The 17,463-nt window shown below is 36.3% G+C and overlaps 1 protein-coding gene across 5 annotated transcripts in view; it reads right to left on the bottom strand.

Annotated features, from left to right (window-relative positions):
- The window catches only part of Vps13b (vacuolar protein sorting 13 homolog B), a 659,022-nt gene that overhangs the window by 151,805 nt on the left and 489,754 nt on the right, over nt 1-17,463 (bottom strand). For all 5 annotated transcript variants that reach the window (XM_045143281.1, XM_045143283.1, XM_045143282.1 and 2 more), the window contains 3 exons: nt 2,842-3,044; nt 529-736; nt 60-244 (listed from right to left, as the gene is read on the bottom strand). In XM_045143281.1, the coding sequence (XP_044999216.1) occupies nt 60-244; nt 529-736; nt 2,842-3,044 (596 nt within the window). The remainder of the gene's footprint in view (nt 1-59; nt 245-528; nt 737-2,841; nt 3,045-17,463) is intronic.

The raw sequence follows: 17,463 nt of genomic DNA, 5'->3' as shown, positions 1-17,463 counted from the left end.
GTTTCTTAATAAATGGTCAGTACTTTCCCATAATATTTTGATTTAAAAAAGATACATACCTGTAGCACATCACCCAGGTCTGCTGTGCTGATATCGGGATCCTCGGTGGTATTGAAAGGCACCGGAGTTATTCGTACAAGGGTGAGCACTCGGGGTTCTGGATAACGCCATAACATCATCCCGGGGCTCTCTTCTGTTTCATTATAAAACAAGACTTCATAGACACCAGGCAATTTTAAAGGTTCTGCCAAATGAAAATAAAAATCTTCATTTGCTTTTAAAGGGGAACATGTTGATTTCTCAGAGCAAAAAATAAAAGCTCATAAAGAAACTAATAGATCACTTTTATAGGCTTGAGACGGGAAGAAACTATGCATTTCTCTTAGAGACTGAATGGTCAGGTATTATGTTTATGCTGCAAGTATGAATGCACATTTAAAGCAATATCAATATGCTATTTAATAAACATGCTTTATTAAACATGCACATAAACACATACATGCTCATATTGAAACTGGTGTCACTTACCAGCATCCTGTATATATTGAAAGAGACCTATCCGTAGGTCATCTGAACTCTGCTCACTTTTAAAAGCTTGATGCTTTTCCAGAGTTGAAGGCATTTGAGGCACTGTTTCAGGATCCTGCACTTCAAAGTTTCCCTCTTCATTAAGATATCCATTGAACAATTCATGCAGAAGAACTAGACAATTCAAATGTTCTTGACCCCAGAAGACCTTTAAAATGACATGAAAAATTCTAGTGGGCTTTAGGTAAAAATATTTTTTGTAAGTACAATCACATTTGAATTCATTTAAAACTATAAATCATATCCAGTTTAATAACTGATGATAAAATATAATTTTTTAAAAGCAATAACTTATAAGATGGAATTTTATTTCCTGAATGTATATATGACAAGAAAATCAATTGTATTACATATTGTGTGAATATCTTTTTAAATCCTACATTAATGATGGGAAGAAAATGACATGAAGTACTAATTGTGAATTCATTCAGCAAAAAGGATAAAGAACATTGATTAAAGTCCCAAGATCAAAATATGCTGACCCTCCAAGCCAAATGTTAGTGAAATAATAGTAAAAGTTTCATCGAATAACATCGTACATTTTTACATGAGATTAAAAGTCTGGAACATGAGGCTCCTCTCTTCGCACTTTTACTCTTAGAGAAAAAGCTAACCAAAGGGCTTATTTTAGAAGCCTCCCAGCTTTGGTGTTTAGTGAGAATACTTCTATGCGCAGACCTCAAACCCCTCTAGACCCAACTGTTCAGGAGTTACAGGTGAGTTGCAGAGCACAAAGACAGAATTTCTTCTCATAGAGAAAGTAAGTTTTTTCATTTGCTTTTGAATAATAATGTTCTGTAACAATGCATGATCAGTAGGCACAGTAATTAATGTCAAAGGATCAAGAATTTAGGTAATAAAGTTTCTCTGAACATTTTGGATAGCGACATTACAACCAGTAATTCTAACAGAACCAGCAAACACAGCAAAGTCCAAGGAGTATACGGTGGTAGAAAAGCCCATCTTCCTTGTGGCTAAATTCTGAATCATAGGTTCTACTCCCTAAGTTAAGGCATCTCAGACATGAAAGTAGGAGACGCAATACTAAGTCTACTTTTTATTGCATCAATGTTATTATTACTTTGTTTTTTTGAGGTAACATCTCACTATAGCCCAGGCTGACTTGGAATTCACTATGTAGTCTCAGGGTGGCCTTGAATTCACTGCGATCCTCCTAACTCTATCTCCCAAGTGCTTGGATTAAAGGCATGCACCACCACACCCGGCTTTCAATAAATATTATTTTTATTTTATTGGATGATGAAAAGTAGAGACAAACAAAAAGTGAAGGTAAGAAAGGAAGCACTGTATCCCTTTAAGTTTTCAAGATAGCAACTAGACTGGAGATGATAGTTTTGTTTTTGCCCTTATCACTGTTTTTAATATGTACTTATTTTCTGCACTGGACAAAAAAAAGGATACAATAAAGTTACCTATAAGGTAACACTGAGTTACAAGATTATTGAATGAAACCAAGTATTTCAAAGCAATGTGAAATGGTTTTATTGTTAGTAAAAGTTGAGGCAATGCATTTTTAAGATAAAAACAAGAAACTTGTGTTTAATATATCCCCATTACTGAGAAATCAGTTATCTGAATTTCCTATTGTTGTGAATCTTGCAACTATTTGTATTCAGATGAGATCAGAATATTCAGTGTGGTATGGCTATAGTCAACTTTTTGCATTCATATCAAGTTTCCATTCCTGGTTATACACCTGTGAGAAATAAAAACACATGCCCCACAAAAAACTTCTATGTGTATGTGTGTAACATAATTGTTCGAAGTAGCCCAAAGTGGCAAGATTCTAAAAGTCCCTCAAGTGATGAATGAGTAGTAAAGAAAATTCACTGAGATTGACTGTGACAATGACCATACAGTTCTGTGAATCGACTATAAAAACAATTAAATAATACTGTCTAAATAATGAATTATATAACAGTAAAGCTGAAAAATTTAATAATACTCATGCCCTTTCTCACCATGCAAAAATTTGAAATTTAGTAGTTAAAAAAAAGAAACAAGAACTGGGTGTGTTGGTATATGCCTTTAATCCCAGCACTTGGGAGGCAGAGGTAGGAGGATCTCCATGAGTTCAAGGCCACCCTGAGACTATATAGTGGATTCCAGGTCGGCCTGGACTAGAGTGAAACCCTACCTCAAAAAACAAACAAACAAACAAACAAAATAAATAAATAAATAAACAAGGGTCCTAAAGTCTTATGGGGAGAGAGATGGCCAATCTTTACAGACCTGTAGCAGACCACCTCTTAAATCAATGGATATTTTTGGTATGGAATGTTCTGAGCCTGGGTTGCCACTGTGTTTACACCATTTAGCTTCTAGACTGGTGGTAGCACAGAAAGGTCCTATCAGAATCCGACTTCTTTCTTTGAGACTTGTTTTCAGGAGAAAATCATTTATGCTGAGTAGAAATGATGACCCAAGAATTACTCCTAAAAGAAATGAAGAGAGGTATACATTATAATTCATTCTTGACAAAAAGTAGTTTGGGAAGGGATTAGGTATATTTTAAAGTAGTGTTAATTCACCTTTAGTCAGAGCCTTTTTTTTTTTTTTTTCAGTTGGCTTTCCCCCATAGTTTCATGCCATTATTATAGAATCCTAGTTATGAAGTAGGTATACCTCATTCACATTCCTAACAAAGCAATATCTGCCAAAACATTATGACTTTTTCCATGTGTGAGCATTTTAAATTTTATTGTAGAGACATTTTCATTAAATTGTGTGAGTTTTTCAAATAACTACATTAAGAATAAGAACAGCTGCTTCATTTGTCTATTGCTAACATTATGGGAAAGGGCAATTTTTCTGTGATTTCTTACAGCAATAGACTACAGTACATTACTTAGCTACATACTCAAGTTTTGGACTGGCCTATGTTAAAATTCAAAACAATCAAAATATGTAACATGTGTTTTCTAAAGAAAAAAAAAATTTAGCTTAATCCAAACTTCACACATCATAACCACTTGAAGTTTACAAAGTCTTAAAAACAGATAGTGGCAGGTTAGATTTATGAGGAAAAACTATATGCTATAGTTCAAAGTAAATACACCCAGAAAAGGAATACACTTTAAAATGTAGGTTTTCTTTTGAACTTAAAGTAGGAGTGTGGATCAAAACCTTTCCATAAAACCAATGGCATACTTTAAGATATTTAGATGCAAGGTTAGATTGGTGAGTTCACTTTCCTCCCAAGAAGCTCATATTCTAAATTGTCATTGTGAATATTGAATTTCACCAGACCATGTTTGTAATGCTCAGGGCTTATTTTGCTAATGCTATTTGATACTTCAAAAAGATGAAAGATTAAAAAACACCTTGGGCCCATGGCATACACATGTTTCAAAGTATAGTACCCACTGTAGTGTTCCATTTCTGTGCAGATTTGAGAATTTCATATATGTTATATGTTGTTACTGAAAAAATAAGACACCCATGTTTTAATTCTCCTCAGAAGTGTTAGTGCTAAGACTTTTGTTAAAAACTTACCATGATGAAAGTCAATTTCTTAAAGTTTTTCATCAAATAGATCATGCCACTGAACTTTCCACTTCAGTTAGATGACTATGTTCATTCAAAGATACATTTCATTTAGAATAAAGAAATTCAGACAACAAAAACAAAACAAACTGAAGATAAGGGTTGGAAGATGCAATAGCACTTAAAGGCACTTTCTTAGAAAGCCTATAGGCCCAGGTTTGATCCTCTAGTACCCATGTAAAGGCAGATGCACAAAGTGCCATATGTTTCTGGAGTTTGCATCAGCAAGAGATAGTGTGCCCATACTCATTCTCTCTCTAATCAAGAAACAAAAATATTTAAACTAGAGATAAGCTCAAAAACATCAAAGAATTAAAAACTATTTTTCTTAATGGAATTAAGTTATAATGTTCCAACAACTAGAGTACCTGTTAGCTTCTCAATAGTAAATATCTGCTAAATGTAACATACCAATTCATCACCCAAAAATTGTCATAATGGGATTTTTAAAAAGTGAGCATTGAATTCAGTACTGTCACCTAGAAAAAAAGGATGCTTAAGATTATATTACCCATTAGCCTCAAAGATAAGTATCTTTTACTAATCTATATAACATACCCAGAATCAGGTGGGAGTCTAAATGTGAATGCCCAGCTGCATCCCAGTACACCAAGTGTCAATACCAAAGGCTTCCTATGTTGTTCCTCATATTATCCCAATTCTTTAGGAACCCAGATAGAAAAATTTTAGGCCCTATTTGAAGGTTCATAGTAGTTTTAAAAAGTTTTCAAGACACCCTTGTCTTCCATGACCTTGAGATTTTTTTAGAAATATATTTATTAGTATACAAAGAATTATGTTTCATTACGGTGTTTTCAAACATTTTTTCCCTTCCCTTCTCTTTTCCCTACTCCCTGCTTCCTTGTGCCTTCACTGCAAAAGTCTCCTTTCTGCTTTTATAGCACCTGTTTTCTTTTGTCCTCTCCTCCTTTCTCATCTCCTGTCACCTCTCTTGGTCTCCTATCATAGCCTATATTCACTTTCACATGCCTTTATTTACATACACATGAACATTAAAATGTTAGCATCTGGGCTGGAGAGATGGCTTAGCGGTTAAGGTGCTTGCCTAAAAAGCCCAAGGACCCAGGTTTGATTCCCCAGTACCCATGTAAGCCAGATTCACAAGGTGGTGCATGTATCTGGAGTTTGTTTGCAGTGGCTGAAGGCCCTAACGTGCCCATTTTTTCTCTCTCTCTCAAATAAATCAATAAAATATAAATTTTTTAAAGTTAGCATCCACATATGAGTGAGAAGATACCATTTTTTGTCTTTCTGGGCTGGGGTTACCTCACTTGGTATAACGTTTTTCAATTCCATTATCCTACAAATTTCACAACTTTATATTTTTTTTAACAGCTAAGCAAAACTCCATTGTACATATACCACATTTTCATCATCCAGTCATCAGTGGATAGACTACTGGGCTGATTCCACTTCTTTGTTATTGAGAACAGAGCAGTAGTAAACGATAGACTTCTGGGCTGATTTCACTTCTTTGTTATTGAGAACAGAGCAGTAATAAACATGTATGAACAAGCATCTCTGTGGTAGGACAGATATCCTTTGAATATATGATGAGGAGTGGTATGGTTAGGCCATATGGTAGCTCAATATTCAGCCTTTTGAGAAATCTGCACACTGATTTCCATAGTTTACACTCCCACCAACAGTAAATTAAGAGTTCCTCTTCCCTATAACCTCACCAGCACTTGTCACTTGCTTTCTTGGTGTCATGAGTATTCTTGATGGGAGATGAAATCCCAATGTGGTTTTAATATGTACTTCTCTGATGGCTAAGGATGATGAACAGTTACTCTGTTGGCTATTCATGTTTTGAGAACTGTCTTTTCATTTCTGTAGTCCACTTATTGATTGGCAGTTTTATCCTTTGGAGTTTAATTTGTGCAGTTCATTATATATTCTAGATGTCAAGACCCTGTCAGAGGAATAACTGGCAAAGATTACTGGCCATTCTGTAAGCTTTATGTTCACTTTGTTGACAGTTTCCTTCTCTGTGAAGAAACCTTTAAATTTGACGTAATCCCATTTGTTGATTCTTGTGATTGTTTTCTATGCTACTGGAGTCCTCTTCAGAGGACTGTACCTATGACTTTTTACCTTTATCTATGACTTCTAGTTTATTATCTATGTTTTCATCTATTATTGTCAGCGTTTCTGGCTTTACATAAAGTTCTTTGATCATTTTGAATTAATCTTTGTGTAAGGTGAAAGAGGTGGATCTAATTTCATTCTTCGGCAGGTGGCTATCCTGTTTTTCCAGTGTCCTCTGTTCAAGAGGCTGTCTTATTTCGTGTGTGTGTGTGTGTATGTGTGTTTGGTGCCTCTGTAAAAAAAATGAGGCATCCTTAGCTGTATGGATATACTTGGTTTTCTATTCTATCCCATTGGTCTGTGCATCTGGTTTTTTTTTTTGTGCCAATACCATGCTGTCTTTGTTACTGTAGCTGCATAGCATAGTTTTAGAGCAGGAATTCTGATACTTCCAGCAGTATTCTTTCTACTTAGGTTAGCTTTGACTATGCAAAGTCTTTTGTATTTTCATATAAATTGTTGGATTGTATTTTCTAATTCTGAGAAGAATGCCAGTGGGACTTTGATGGGAATTGAACTGAATCTGTAGATTACTTTTGTTAATTTAGCCATTTATACACTATTGACATTACCAATCCAGGAGCACTGAAGGTCTCTTTAACATCTGGTGTCTTATTTATTTTGTGTGTCTTAAAGTTTTTCTTGTGGAGGTATTTCACATTTCTGGAGAGCTATTGTGAATGGGATATTTTTCTTAATTTCTTTCTTAGCTACTGATTTTGAATTTTGAATTTGTTTCCTGTAACTTTTCTGAAAGTATCCATTAAATCTAAGAGTTTTCTCTAGAATCTGTAGGGTTACTTAATATAGAATAATGACATCTGCAAGTAGGGATTTCACTTCTTCCTTTCCTATTTTTATCCCTTTTATGTTCTTCTCTTGTCTTACTGTTCTAGCTATGACTTCAAGAATTATATTGAGTAAGAGTGGAGATAATGGGCACCCTTGTCTTGTGGCAGATTTTAGAAGAAATATTTTAAGTTTTTCCCCATCCAGAATAATGTTGGCTATAGGATTATCATATGTAGCCTTTATTATTTTGAGGTATTATCTGTATTTTCCTAATTTGACCTTGGGAAATTTTGAATGTTGTAGCCTATAGCACATTTGTCAATCTTGGTTTGCTTGATATTTTCTCATGAGCAGTTATCTATTTTTGGCAAGATGAGCAAAGAAAGGATACCCTTAGTGCCTGATACTGGGGGATGTGATGCTGTTTTCTTGTTGATGGGCATAAATTAAAGGGTTAGGGTATGTTTCAGATTTGCCACACTATAAATTATCCCTCTGTAAATAAAATACCTTGGGGGATGAATTCTTGGAGATTAAACAAATATCCTCCTTTTCATCAAACTTTTACCTGCTAAGGCTGTCTCCACCAGTGATTTTCAACTGTAATGATTATTATCATGGTATGTGATAATAATGGTTTCCTATTCCCTTTTATACACCTGTACTTACATGACTATGGAATACTAAATTACTTCTTTACATGAGTATGGAATACTAGTTACTAATTATGAGTCACAATTCAACACTATCCTTAGTTTTGTTTTGTTTTTGTTTTCAAGGTGGGGTTTTGCTCTAGTTCAGGCTGACCTGGAATTCACTATGTAGTCTCAGGTGGCCTCAAAATCACAGCAATCCTCCTACCTCTGCCTCCCTTGCTGGAATTAGAGGCATGTGCCACCATATCCAGCTCAATACCATGCTTGAACCAACTTTGGCCGTTGGCTACTTAAACCTTTAGATTTGTTCTTATGTCCCTTAATATGAACCTCACCATTTAGGGGACAGCTTCTTTACTTTCCAGCAACAAGATATTTCTGGCTTATCTGATATTTTCCCCATGTTTCTCCCCTCTGGTACGTATCATTTCTCCAAGGATCTTTGTTTTCTTTTGCCAAGGACTGGTCTCCAGAAACCAAAATCTGGACGGTAGGTGTATTATTTCCTACCAGGGCTTCACTTCTTGCAGGCCCTCTGTGCAGACAGAACCTTAAGAAGTGCATGTATAGGAGCTCATGTACATGCACATCTTTCTCTGTGTATATGTGTGTGTGAGAGAGAGAGATTGTGTGCATTAGTGTACACGTGAATGCCCACACATGCATGGTCATCAGAGGACAATCTTAACGTATTTGCCCTCTCTTTATACCTCCTTTAAGACAGGGTCTCTCTTGGTGGTGTTCTGCTGTTGTGTCGTATGTTAAACTAACTGGCCTGTGAACTTAAAAATGCCTCTACCATTTTGTGTCCATCTTTATGTGGGTGTTCAGGAGAAACAAATTTGTGTCTACAGGCTTGCAAGCAAGTTCCTTTAACTGCTGAGCCATCTCCCCAAATCTACATTTCTATATTTGTTTTTATATTTATGTACACTTTACTTTTAAAAGTAAAGTGACATTGATATCTATGGCTCTAATTCAACATCACAGGGTGGTTTCTAGCTAGCTCCTTTTCTTTATTTTGAACTTATTTCTGTGACCATGAAATACACATGTTCTGATGTGCTTGCTTCTAAGGTTCCCTGAAACATCACTTGAAATGACTGATCAAAATTCAAGCAAAAAACCCAAGACAAATATAAAGGACAACTAAAAGCAATGGTAATTATAAAGAATGCTACCAAGAAGAAAGACTGGTATCTTTTTAAGACTTGGCTTGATAACGTGACACAATTTTGTCTGAGGCACACAGATGAATGAAATTAGCTTTTTCATCTTGTGACAGTTTTAACTTATATAAGAATATTTATAGCCGAGCATGGTGGCGCACGCCTTTAATCCCAGCACTTGGGAGGCAGAGGTGGAAGGATTGCCAAGAGTTCAAGGCCACCCTGAGAATACATAGTGAATTCCAGGTCAGCCTGAGCTAGAGTGAGACCCTACCTTAGAAAACCAAAAAAAAAAAAAAAAAAAAAAGAATATTTATAAGCATATATAAAATACTATCTTTGCAGAAATAACATATATATTGGACCCAATAAGTTCCAACAAGTGTTCATTACAATGTGTATATATTATACTACATATTTCTACTATGAAGAAATGGCTTCCAAAATATTCATATTATAATGACTAAATTTATTTCTGAGATTTTGCCTGTAAGATCTCATTCTGAAATGATAAAAGTTCTATCATTGTATCTCATGTATACTCAAAGTTATATAACCTTTTTGAGAGTTAATTAGATCTGATACAAGGCTGTTAATTCCCCAGACATATACAATTTTGTAAGTATTTATTGATGGGTAGGGAAAGAATGAAAAAATATCTAGACCTGAATTTTTACGAAATCAAATGTGGAATGTTGATAATTTATGTTCATTGTAAGCACTATTTAATCTATGAATTCTTTGCTCCTGTTATGCAAATGCTATCCTTAGTTGCATAGAATAGGAAAGCACAATTTTCAAGAGGAAAAAAAATATAATGATAATATGTTAGAAAGATCTGAATTACTATAACAAAATATCTTAGATACTTAAATTTGAGAACAGGTTTATTTTACACCACAATTCTGGAGGGTCCACTTTATGATTTGAGGCTTCATTGTTTTGGGCATATGGAGAGGCAGGAAAACATGGAGGGATAAAACTACTTACTTCACTGAAGATAAGCACAGAGAAAGAAGACGATAATGGAGTCTCATGATACCCTTTGAAGATATGCCCCATTAGGTCATAAGCATTTATTAGGCCAAATATTCTACAGGTCAACAGCACCTTCCAAGAGTGTCATATTGAGAAACAAACCCTTAAGCAGATGGGCATTTGAGGGAACCTTCAACATTCAAACTGCAGCCAGGTAGGAACTAAAAATGGCTCAGAAGTAGGAAGCCAATGATCAGACAATCTGAGACACTGGAACCTCAAGAAAATGGGCCAGACTCAGGTGAGCATGGAAGAAGGCAGGAAGAGGCAAAGATGAGACTGAGATCCAGAGACTCGGTAATTGAGATAAAGACTGACACAGGTATCTCTGTACTACAGTAAGGGCAGGATTGGTGATCATTTGTCTGCCATAGACTGAGAGCTTGCTGCACTTCACAGATTTCCATGTTGGAAATTCAATGGATTTTGTGTTGGTTCAGGGATGAGTATGAGATCCAAGAAATATCAATAAGGAGTAAAACTACTTTGCAAAGGAGCCCTTCTCTTTGCTCTTTTTTTTTTTATTTAAAGAGATTATTTTTATTCTTATTTATTAGAGACATAGAGAAGGAGAGAGAGAGAGAATGGGCATGCCAGGGCCTCTAGCCACTGCAGACAAACTCCAGATGCCTGTGCCACCATGTACATCTGGCTTACGTGGGATCTGGAGATTTGAACCTGGGTCCTTTGGCTTTGCAGGCATGTGCCTTAACCATTGAGCAATCTCTCCAGCCCTGCTCTTTGGTTTTAAAGTTAAGAAAAGGACTGTGTTGGACCTGCTTAAGCCATCAATGGAGCCTGAGGCTGAAGCTACATGAGGTGTCAGGAAGAACCCTGACAGGCTCTGCCTTGCCTGGGACAGCACAGGTTTAGAGCTTTTCATGTTCTCGACACTGCTTTAACCCATTTTAGATTGGCTTTTCTGTTACTTGTTACCCAGTGTTCCAATGATATGGACCTTTTAACCAATGGGATTTTGCCTTGTACTATCCATCACATTTCTTGTATACTTTTCTCTATAAATTTTAAAAACTATAAGACAGTGACTTAAAAAATTAAAATATCATGGAAAGTATAAGATATAACATCACAACCTTTTATTATTTAAATTATTTTATTATTTAAATTATTGATCAATTAATATTTAAAGCTTAAATTTCTAAAGGATATCTTAGGCTTTTAGCAAAGTTGATGTTCTTCATCTACCTTTCCCTCATGGTGGTAACATAGAAAATCAGAGTACAATTTTCAACAACTAGCACATTATTAGTGGGACAATATTTGATTTTTTTATTATTGTAAATATTTATATTCATTTTTAAGGGGGGGAGAGAAAGGGGGAAGGGAGGGAGGGGGAATGAGAATGGGCACACCAGGGTCTCTAGCCATTGCAAATTAACTCCAAATGCATGTGCCCCTTTGCACATCTGGCTCTACGTGGGTACTGGTGAACCAAAGTCTGGTCATTAGGTTTTGCAGGCAAGCACCTTAACCACTGAGCCATGTCTTCAGCTCAACAGTAGATATTTGAATTTCATTAGTTTCTTCTGTTTATGTTCATGTCCCAGGATCCATTGTTGCCTTCAGTAATTGTGTGATCAGGTCTCTCATTAACAGAATGCTTTTCTGTGGGATTTTTCCATTGACCACTTTCAAAAGCATGTTTATATTTTGAGTTTTAGAGAACTAATGGCAAATATTTAATTAAACTAAATGAGGTGAAGCAACATTGTGAAGTGATTTCAGAAATAACTGGTGTGATAAACAGAATTTGTTTTGTTTGCATACAGACATATTTCTCATTGAGTATAAAAGCTTAGTTCAAGGAACAAATAGTTTTATGACCTTTAAAATACTCCTTCAGAAGACTAATAAATGCAAACCACTTGTTTGGAAAACATTTACAAAACGCTGCCAGCCCATCACCATCAGCATGTACTTGGCCCCCAAGTAAGGTCCCACTTTCATGCTGACTGAGCAAAGCAAGTCTGAATGAGGCTCCTGTATATCACTAGGAAGAGTCCTAGATGATAACAAGCACTGGCAAAGCATTTCCAGGTATTTGGCTTTATAGAGCTGGAAGTAATCAAGTAATCTTAGGCCATTAGAAAATTAGCAAGCATACGTTAGAAACATCCAGAAGCTGAGTTGCATAATAGTTAAGCATCAGGATACCTTAAAATGTGAGGAAGATACAAGTTTTAAGTATGATCCATAAAGATATAGCCATTTCTTGTCTTTCAAGTAACTACTTTGAAGCTCTTAAAAGTATGGCATTGGTGGTGGTGGGGGTGTGTGGAGGAATAACTCAGCAGATAAAAGTGCTTGCTCTAAGCTTGAGTACCTAAGTTCAGATACCCAGGACCCACACAAAAAGTGAACATTAAGACAGGCATCTATCTGTAATCCTAGCATGCTTGTGGTAAGATGGGAGGCAAAGACAAAAGAATCTCCACAAGCTTGTAGGGCCCTCTAGCCTGGTGAATAGAATGGTGAATGAGACTCTGTCTCAAACAAGGTGGCAGTTGATGGCTGACATATGAGATTTGTCCTCTGACCTGTACACGTGCACCATGCCACAAACCTACATGCACATGTGCACACACACACACACACAGCACTTGGGAATTCTAACCCTGAAAAAACCATCTCCATTCAAAGAGAATATGAAAACTGATTGGATTATATTTATAAGTCTATATAAATATATTGTACCTGTTAATCTAGTAATTTTAAATTTAGGATAGAAAGCAAGACAGAGAATTACATGTACCCTAGCATTCAGGCTGCAAGGAATGGCAGTGCTCAATGAAGTAATAAGATGGTGATGATAAAGTGAAAGCGCCACTGGGTGGCCCGCTCGCTAGTATGTACCTCTTCTGCTAGGAATCTATTGACTTCACACAGGGTTGACTTCCATTGTCTTCAGGAACTCTTACTCACTGGTGAATAAAAGCTGAGATGGTTACTCTAATCCAAATCACAACATCTGTAGGTAACAAACCAAAACAATAACAAGAAGCCAGAAGACGAGGTTTTTTTTTCCACAGAAAGAGTTACTCATTAAAGTTGAAATGACTACTGAGCTGCTGCTTATATGTGGTCCTTGGCTAAGTTTTTTTTTTTGTTGTTTGTTTTGCTTTTGTTTTTGTTTTAACCGCGGTAGGGTGGTTTCATTCTAGCCCAGGCTGACTTGGAATTCACTATGTATTCTCAGGGTGGCCTCAAACTCATGGCGATCCTCCTACCTCTGCCACCCTAGTGCTGGGATTAAAGGCGTGCGCCACCACACCTGGCAAGAAAGGTACTTTGGTGAAATATTTAAAAAAGTCTAGGATCTTGGAAAAACCCAACTAAAAATATCAAAAGGTGATAAAGGATATATGACTTACCCCTTATTCCCCTCCAACTTGCCACCATGCTCACTGTTTTTTTTTTTTTAAATATTTTATTTATGAGAGAGAGAATGAGAATGGGTATGCCAGGGACTCTAGCCACTGCAAATGAACTCCAGGTACATACACCAGCTTGTGTATCTGACTTATGTGGGTACTGGGGAATTGAACTTGGGTCCTTTGGCTTTGAGGGCAACCACATTAACTGGTAAGCTGTCTCTCCCACTCCATGCTCACTGTTTTTACAGTTGTGAATTTATTAGACAAAAAAACTTGATTTGATCATGTGGCGAAGCTTTAAAAAAAACAAAAATAGACTGATATTTGACTGCATATGAAAGAGTGGATGACGTTTTCTTACAGAGGAAAAGAATGGCAAATAGGCACCTGAAATATTTCTGAGATGAATAGCTGACTAACTAAATACAAAACTTTTGCTGAATCCATTTCTTCCCTTGGGGTAAGGAGGAGGTTTCACTACATAGCTTAGACAGGCCTTACTCTAGATCCTCCTGCCTTAGCTTCCCAAGTTTACTGTTGAATTCCATCATGGCTAGCTGAATCCAGTTTTTTTTTTTGAAAGATTATTATAGGAATGGGAGAATGGGTATAAACTTAATGTTGAAAGCAAAATGACTTGCTAGAGCTCTTGATCTACTGATACAACACAAAGATCAGAAATCATGAGATATCCACTCTACCTCAGAATATTCCTGGGAAAATCAATTCACCTCTTCAGGCTTACCTCAGTGAAGCAGGCATAATTAGCTCAGGGGTTATCTTGGGATACTTTGATTCTTAGGAGGTGCCTTGTAGTAATGTTAGTCTATAAGATACTTTTAGTGTCTCAAAGAACCTAGAAGTCAGGACTCTGAAAGACAGGGCTGTGGAAATCTACTAAGGTTCTCATTTTTAGTTACTATTTTATCAAAGTGGTAAATGATTAGTTATCTAATTATAAATAGAATGTATTTGGACCATTAAGAGGACAAGTCAAAAGCATTCTTGGTAAAGAAAAGTATGACCTTAATGATAATTTTGAGCTGAAAAATTTAGTAATATATGACTTTACCACCCAAGTACTATATATTTGTTGAGAGATGGAAAGAAGATACAAAACAGTGATATTTATTGAGCATTTTTTTGTGTCAAGCAATGTGTAGGATACTTGCATACATTATATCTACTAATTCTCAGGACAGCCCTGTGAATGATTCTTGATTTGCTCTGGAAGATGAGCTGTTAAGCAGCTTTCACCACAATCAACTTGTCAGTAAGTAGTAGAGCTGGAATGTAGATTCTGTCAGTCTCCTTTAAGTACTAAGTTGCTTTATCAAAACTAGCTCATAGCTAGTTAGCTAGCTCTTAGTAATTTCATTTCCCAAGTGGGAACAGCATTGGAAAGAAATGCTTTCCTATCCTGCTTTCTTGCACAGCCTCAGAAAGTTAAGTGAATGCTGCTTACAGGTCTAGGGGACTAGCCAGGGTGTAAAAGAACATCTCAGGTGTACCTTCAATCACTCATTACTGCCAGGGTTGCTTTGCCAGAAATCTTCCTAGCAAATGGCCTGCTGATGTACATGGACAAAAAGACAATTTTCTATGACTACAGGCAAAGCTGAGTGTTGTCACAAATTCAACCACTTGGAGAGATTTACTTCTAACCTATTTTTCTGTATTCTCGGGGCTCTGTCAATACATGTGTATTTCACAGAATACTAAGCTAATAGGTGCTATCATTAGGATGCAAAAGGTCTCTAGTACTTAATAACTAGGGCTGGAACTTTTCTTCCTCAGTAATATTTTGCACATGCTAATAGCATTTTTGTTATCTCAAAGACTTCTTGTCTTCTTGTTGTTTTGTTTTTAATTGAAATGCACCTAAATCAACGGCTATCTAACTTTATCATACATTTGTTAACATTAGGAGAAATAAAGAGCATTGATACTTTTCCTCCCCTACCAAGTCCAAAATGCATAATTTGAGTCAACAGCTTTCTAGAAGAGTGTAGATGAAGCCTGGAATTTGGTAACTAAAACTGAGAGTGAGGTATAGACCAATACAGACAGAGACAAGATATGAAAGTGAATGCAGATGGAACATTATAATAACTACACTGGATTTCTCATTAGAAGGGAACAGGGTCTTAGGACAACTTCATACTCCCCAAGAGAACTATATTTATACAGTTAATAATTCTTTTGTTGCAAAAAAGACTTTCAAATATTGTGTGTGGACACATGTGGGCTTTGCAAACATACAATAGATGTGTAACACACGGTAAACAGAAAGTAATGATCTTCAGCAGGCCAAATCCTTGAACTTGTCATTAATAAATGTCTCCCCTACATGCAGCTACCCAGGCTGCTGGAAGCCTGTTTTCTTCAAGTACTTCAAACACTGAGATCCAAGAACATTTATTATTTTAATCCATTACAGGCAGTGCTTGATTTAACTTTATTGGTTGTGGTGGTGGTAGTGGTTATAAGTGGGGGTACAGCAATGTTCTTTTACACATCGTTTCAAAAGGGCTTAATTATATTTTATAGTTTGGGCCAGGAATTCTGCTTGTTTTTTGTCTAACAAGGTTCAAATGGAGTTCAGGTCAGTGATGAATCAGAAGAAAAAGCCAGAGATGGTTATCTCTCTGCTCTGAGCTCATCTCCCTCTAGGAAGGCTGGGCAGGTACACTGTGTTCACCATCACACAGACACTGCTTTGCTAGCCTCACTCTGTGGCTAACTAGAAAGTTTTCATTTCTCATGCAGCCTTGAAATTAATACATCAGAGATTCAACCCAGTTGTTACCTCTATTTCTCTGAAATTACTACCCTATTCATTTTAAAGGCTGTTTACTCTCAAACAACTAAAGGAAACCCAAGCACGAAAACAGAAAATGGACCTGAAGAATGATGATCATGTAACCGACATTTTGAGAAATTCATAAGCCTGGGGATGTAGCCAAGTTGGTACGGTGCTTGCCTAGCAAGCAAAAAAACAAAAAACAAAAAACAAAAAAACCCCCACAAAAACAAAAGAAAGAAAGAAAACAAACAAACAAAAAAAAACAAAAAAACCCCCACAAAACAACAACAACAACAACAAAAAACCCTGAGTTCCATCTCCAGTGCCATATAAACTGGTGTGGGGCCACATACCTGTAAATCTAGCACTTGGGTGGTAGAGGCATGAGACCAGGAGTTGAAAGCTAGCTTTCGCTACATGGCAAGTTTGAAGACAACCTAGACTACATGAGACATCTGTCCCCAAACTGAAACAAACAAACAAAAAAACAAACCCAAAAACAGAAAGAAAGGAAGGAAGGAAGGAAGGACATAGAAATGCCTGAGCTCTTCGCTCCAGAAGAATGAATATGCTTCAAGACAGAATATGTATGAGGCTGCATAAGCTTAATTTGCTTAAATAAAAGAGTAAGTGACTATATAGACATTGCTAGTGGCAAAATCTACTAGCTTTTAAAAATGAAATATTTATAAATTTTATTTCTTTTTTTTAAAAATTTTTTTTGTTCATTTTTTATTTATTTATTTGAGAGTGACAGAGAGAGATAGAGAGAGATTGAGAACAGGCGCACCAGGGCTTCCAGCCACTGCAAACGAACTCCAGATGTGTGCACCCCCTTGTGCATCTGGCTAACGTGGGTCCTGGGGAACCGAGCTTTGAACCAGGGTCCTTAGGCTTCACAGTCAAGCACTTAACTGCTAAGCCATCTCTCCAGCCCAAATTTTATTTATTTCTTGAAGGTTTCAAAAAGATATTTTCTAAGGTAGAGATAGTATATTTATTGTCTACAAGTCTATCTACCACAGCAAAAAGAATAAACTTTACATGTTATATGTTGAGAGTTCATATAGTAATAACTTTTATTTTTTATCTTATTTGAAGTAAAATCAGCCAGTACTTTGGAGAGAAATTATAATTTAATTAGTTTCTATTTCTTATTCAAGTTTTGGAGCTTTCTATTTTCCCTTTTTATTTTGAATGCCTTAATAGTTCAACAGAATGTAGAGAAAAATTACATCACTGAAGAAAATCAGTAATTTAAAGCTAATTTAAGGGCAAGAAAGAGGTAGATGCCAGTTCCTCAGTAGCAACTTTGAACCTTGTTATAAAGTAATAGGAGG

Source organism: Jaculus jaculus, chromosome 2 (genome assembly GCF_020740685.1).
Source record: "Jaculus jaculus isolate mJacJac1 chromosome 2, mJacJac1.mat.Y.cur, whole genome shotgun sequence".
Lineage (NCBI taxonomy): Eukaryota > Metazoa > Chordata > Mammalia > Rodentia > Dipodidae > Jaculus > Jaculus jaculus.
This window is presented reverse-complemented; position numbering and strand designations above follow the sequence as displayed.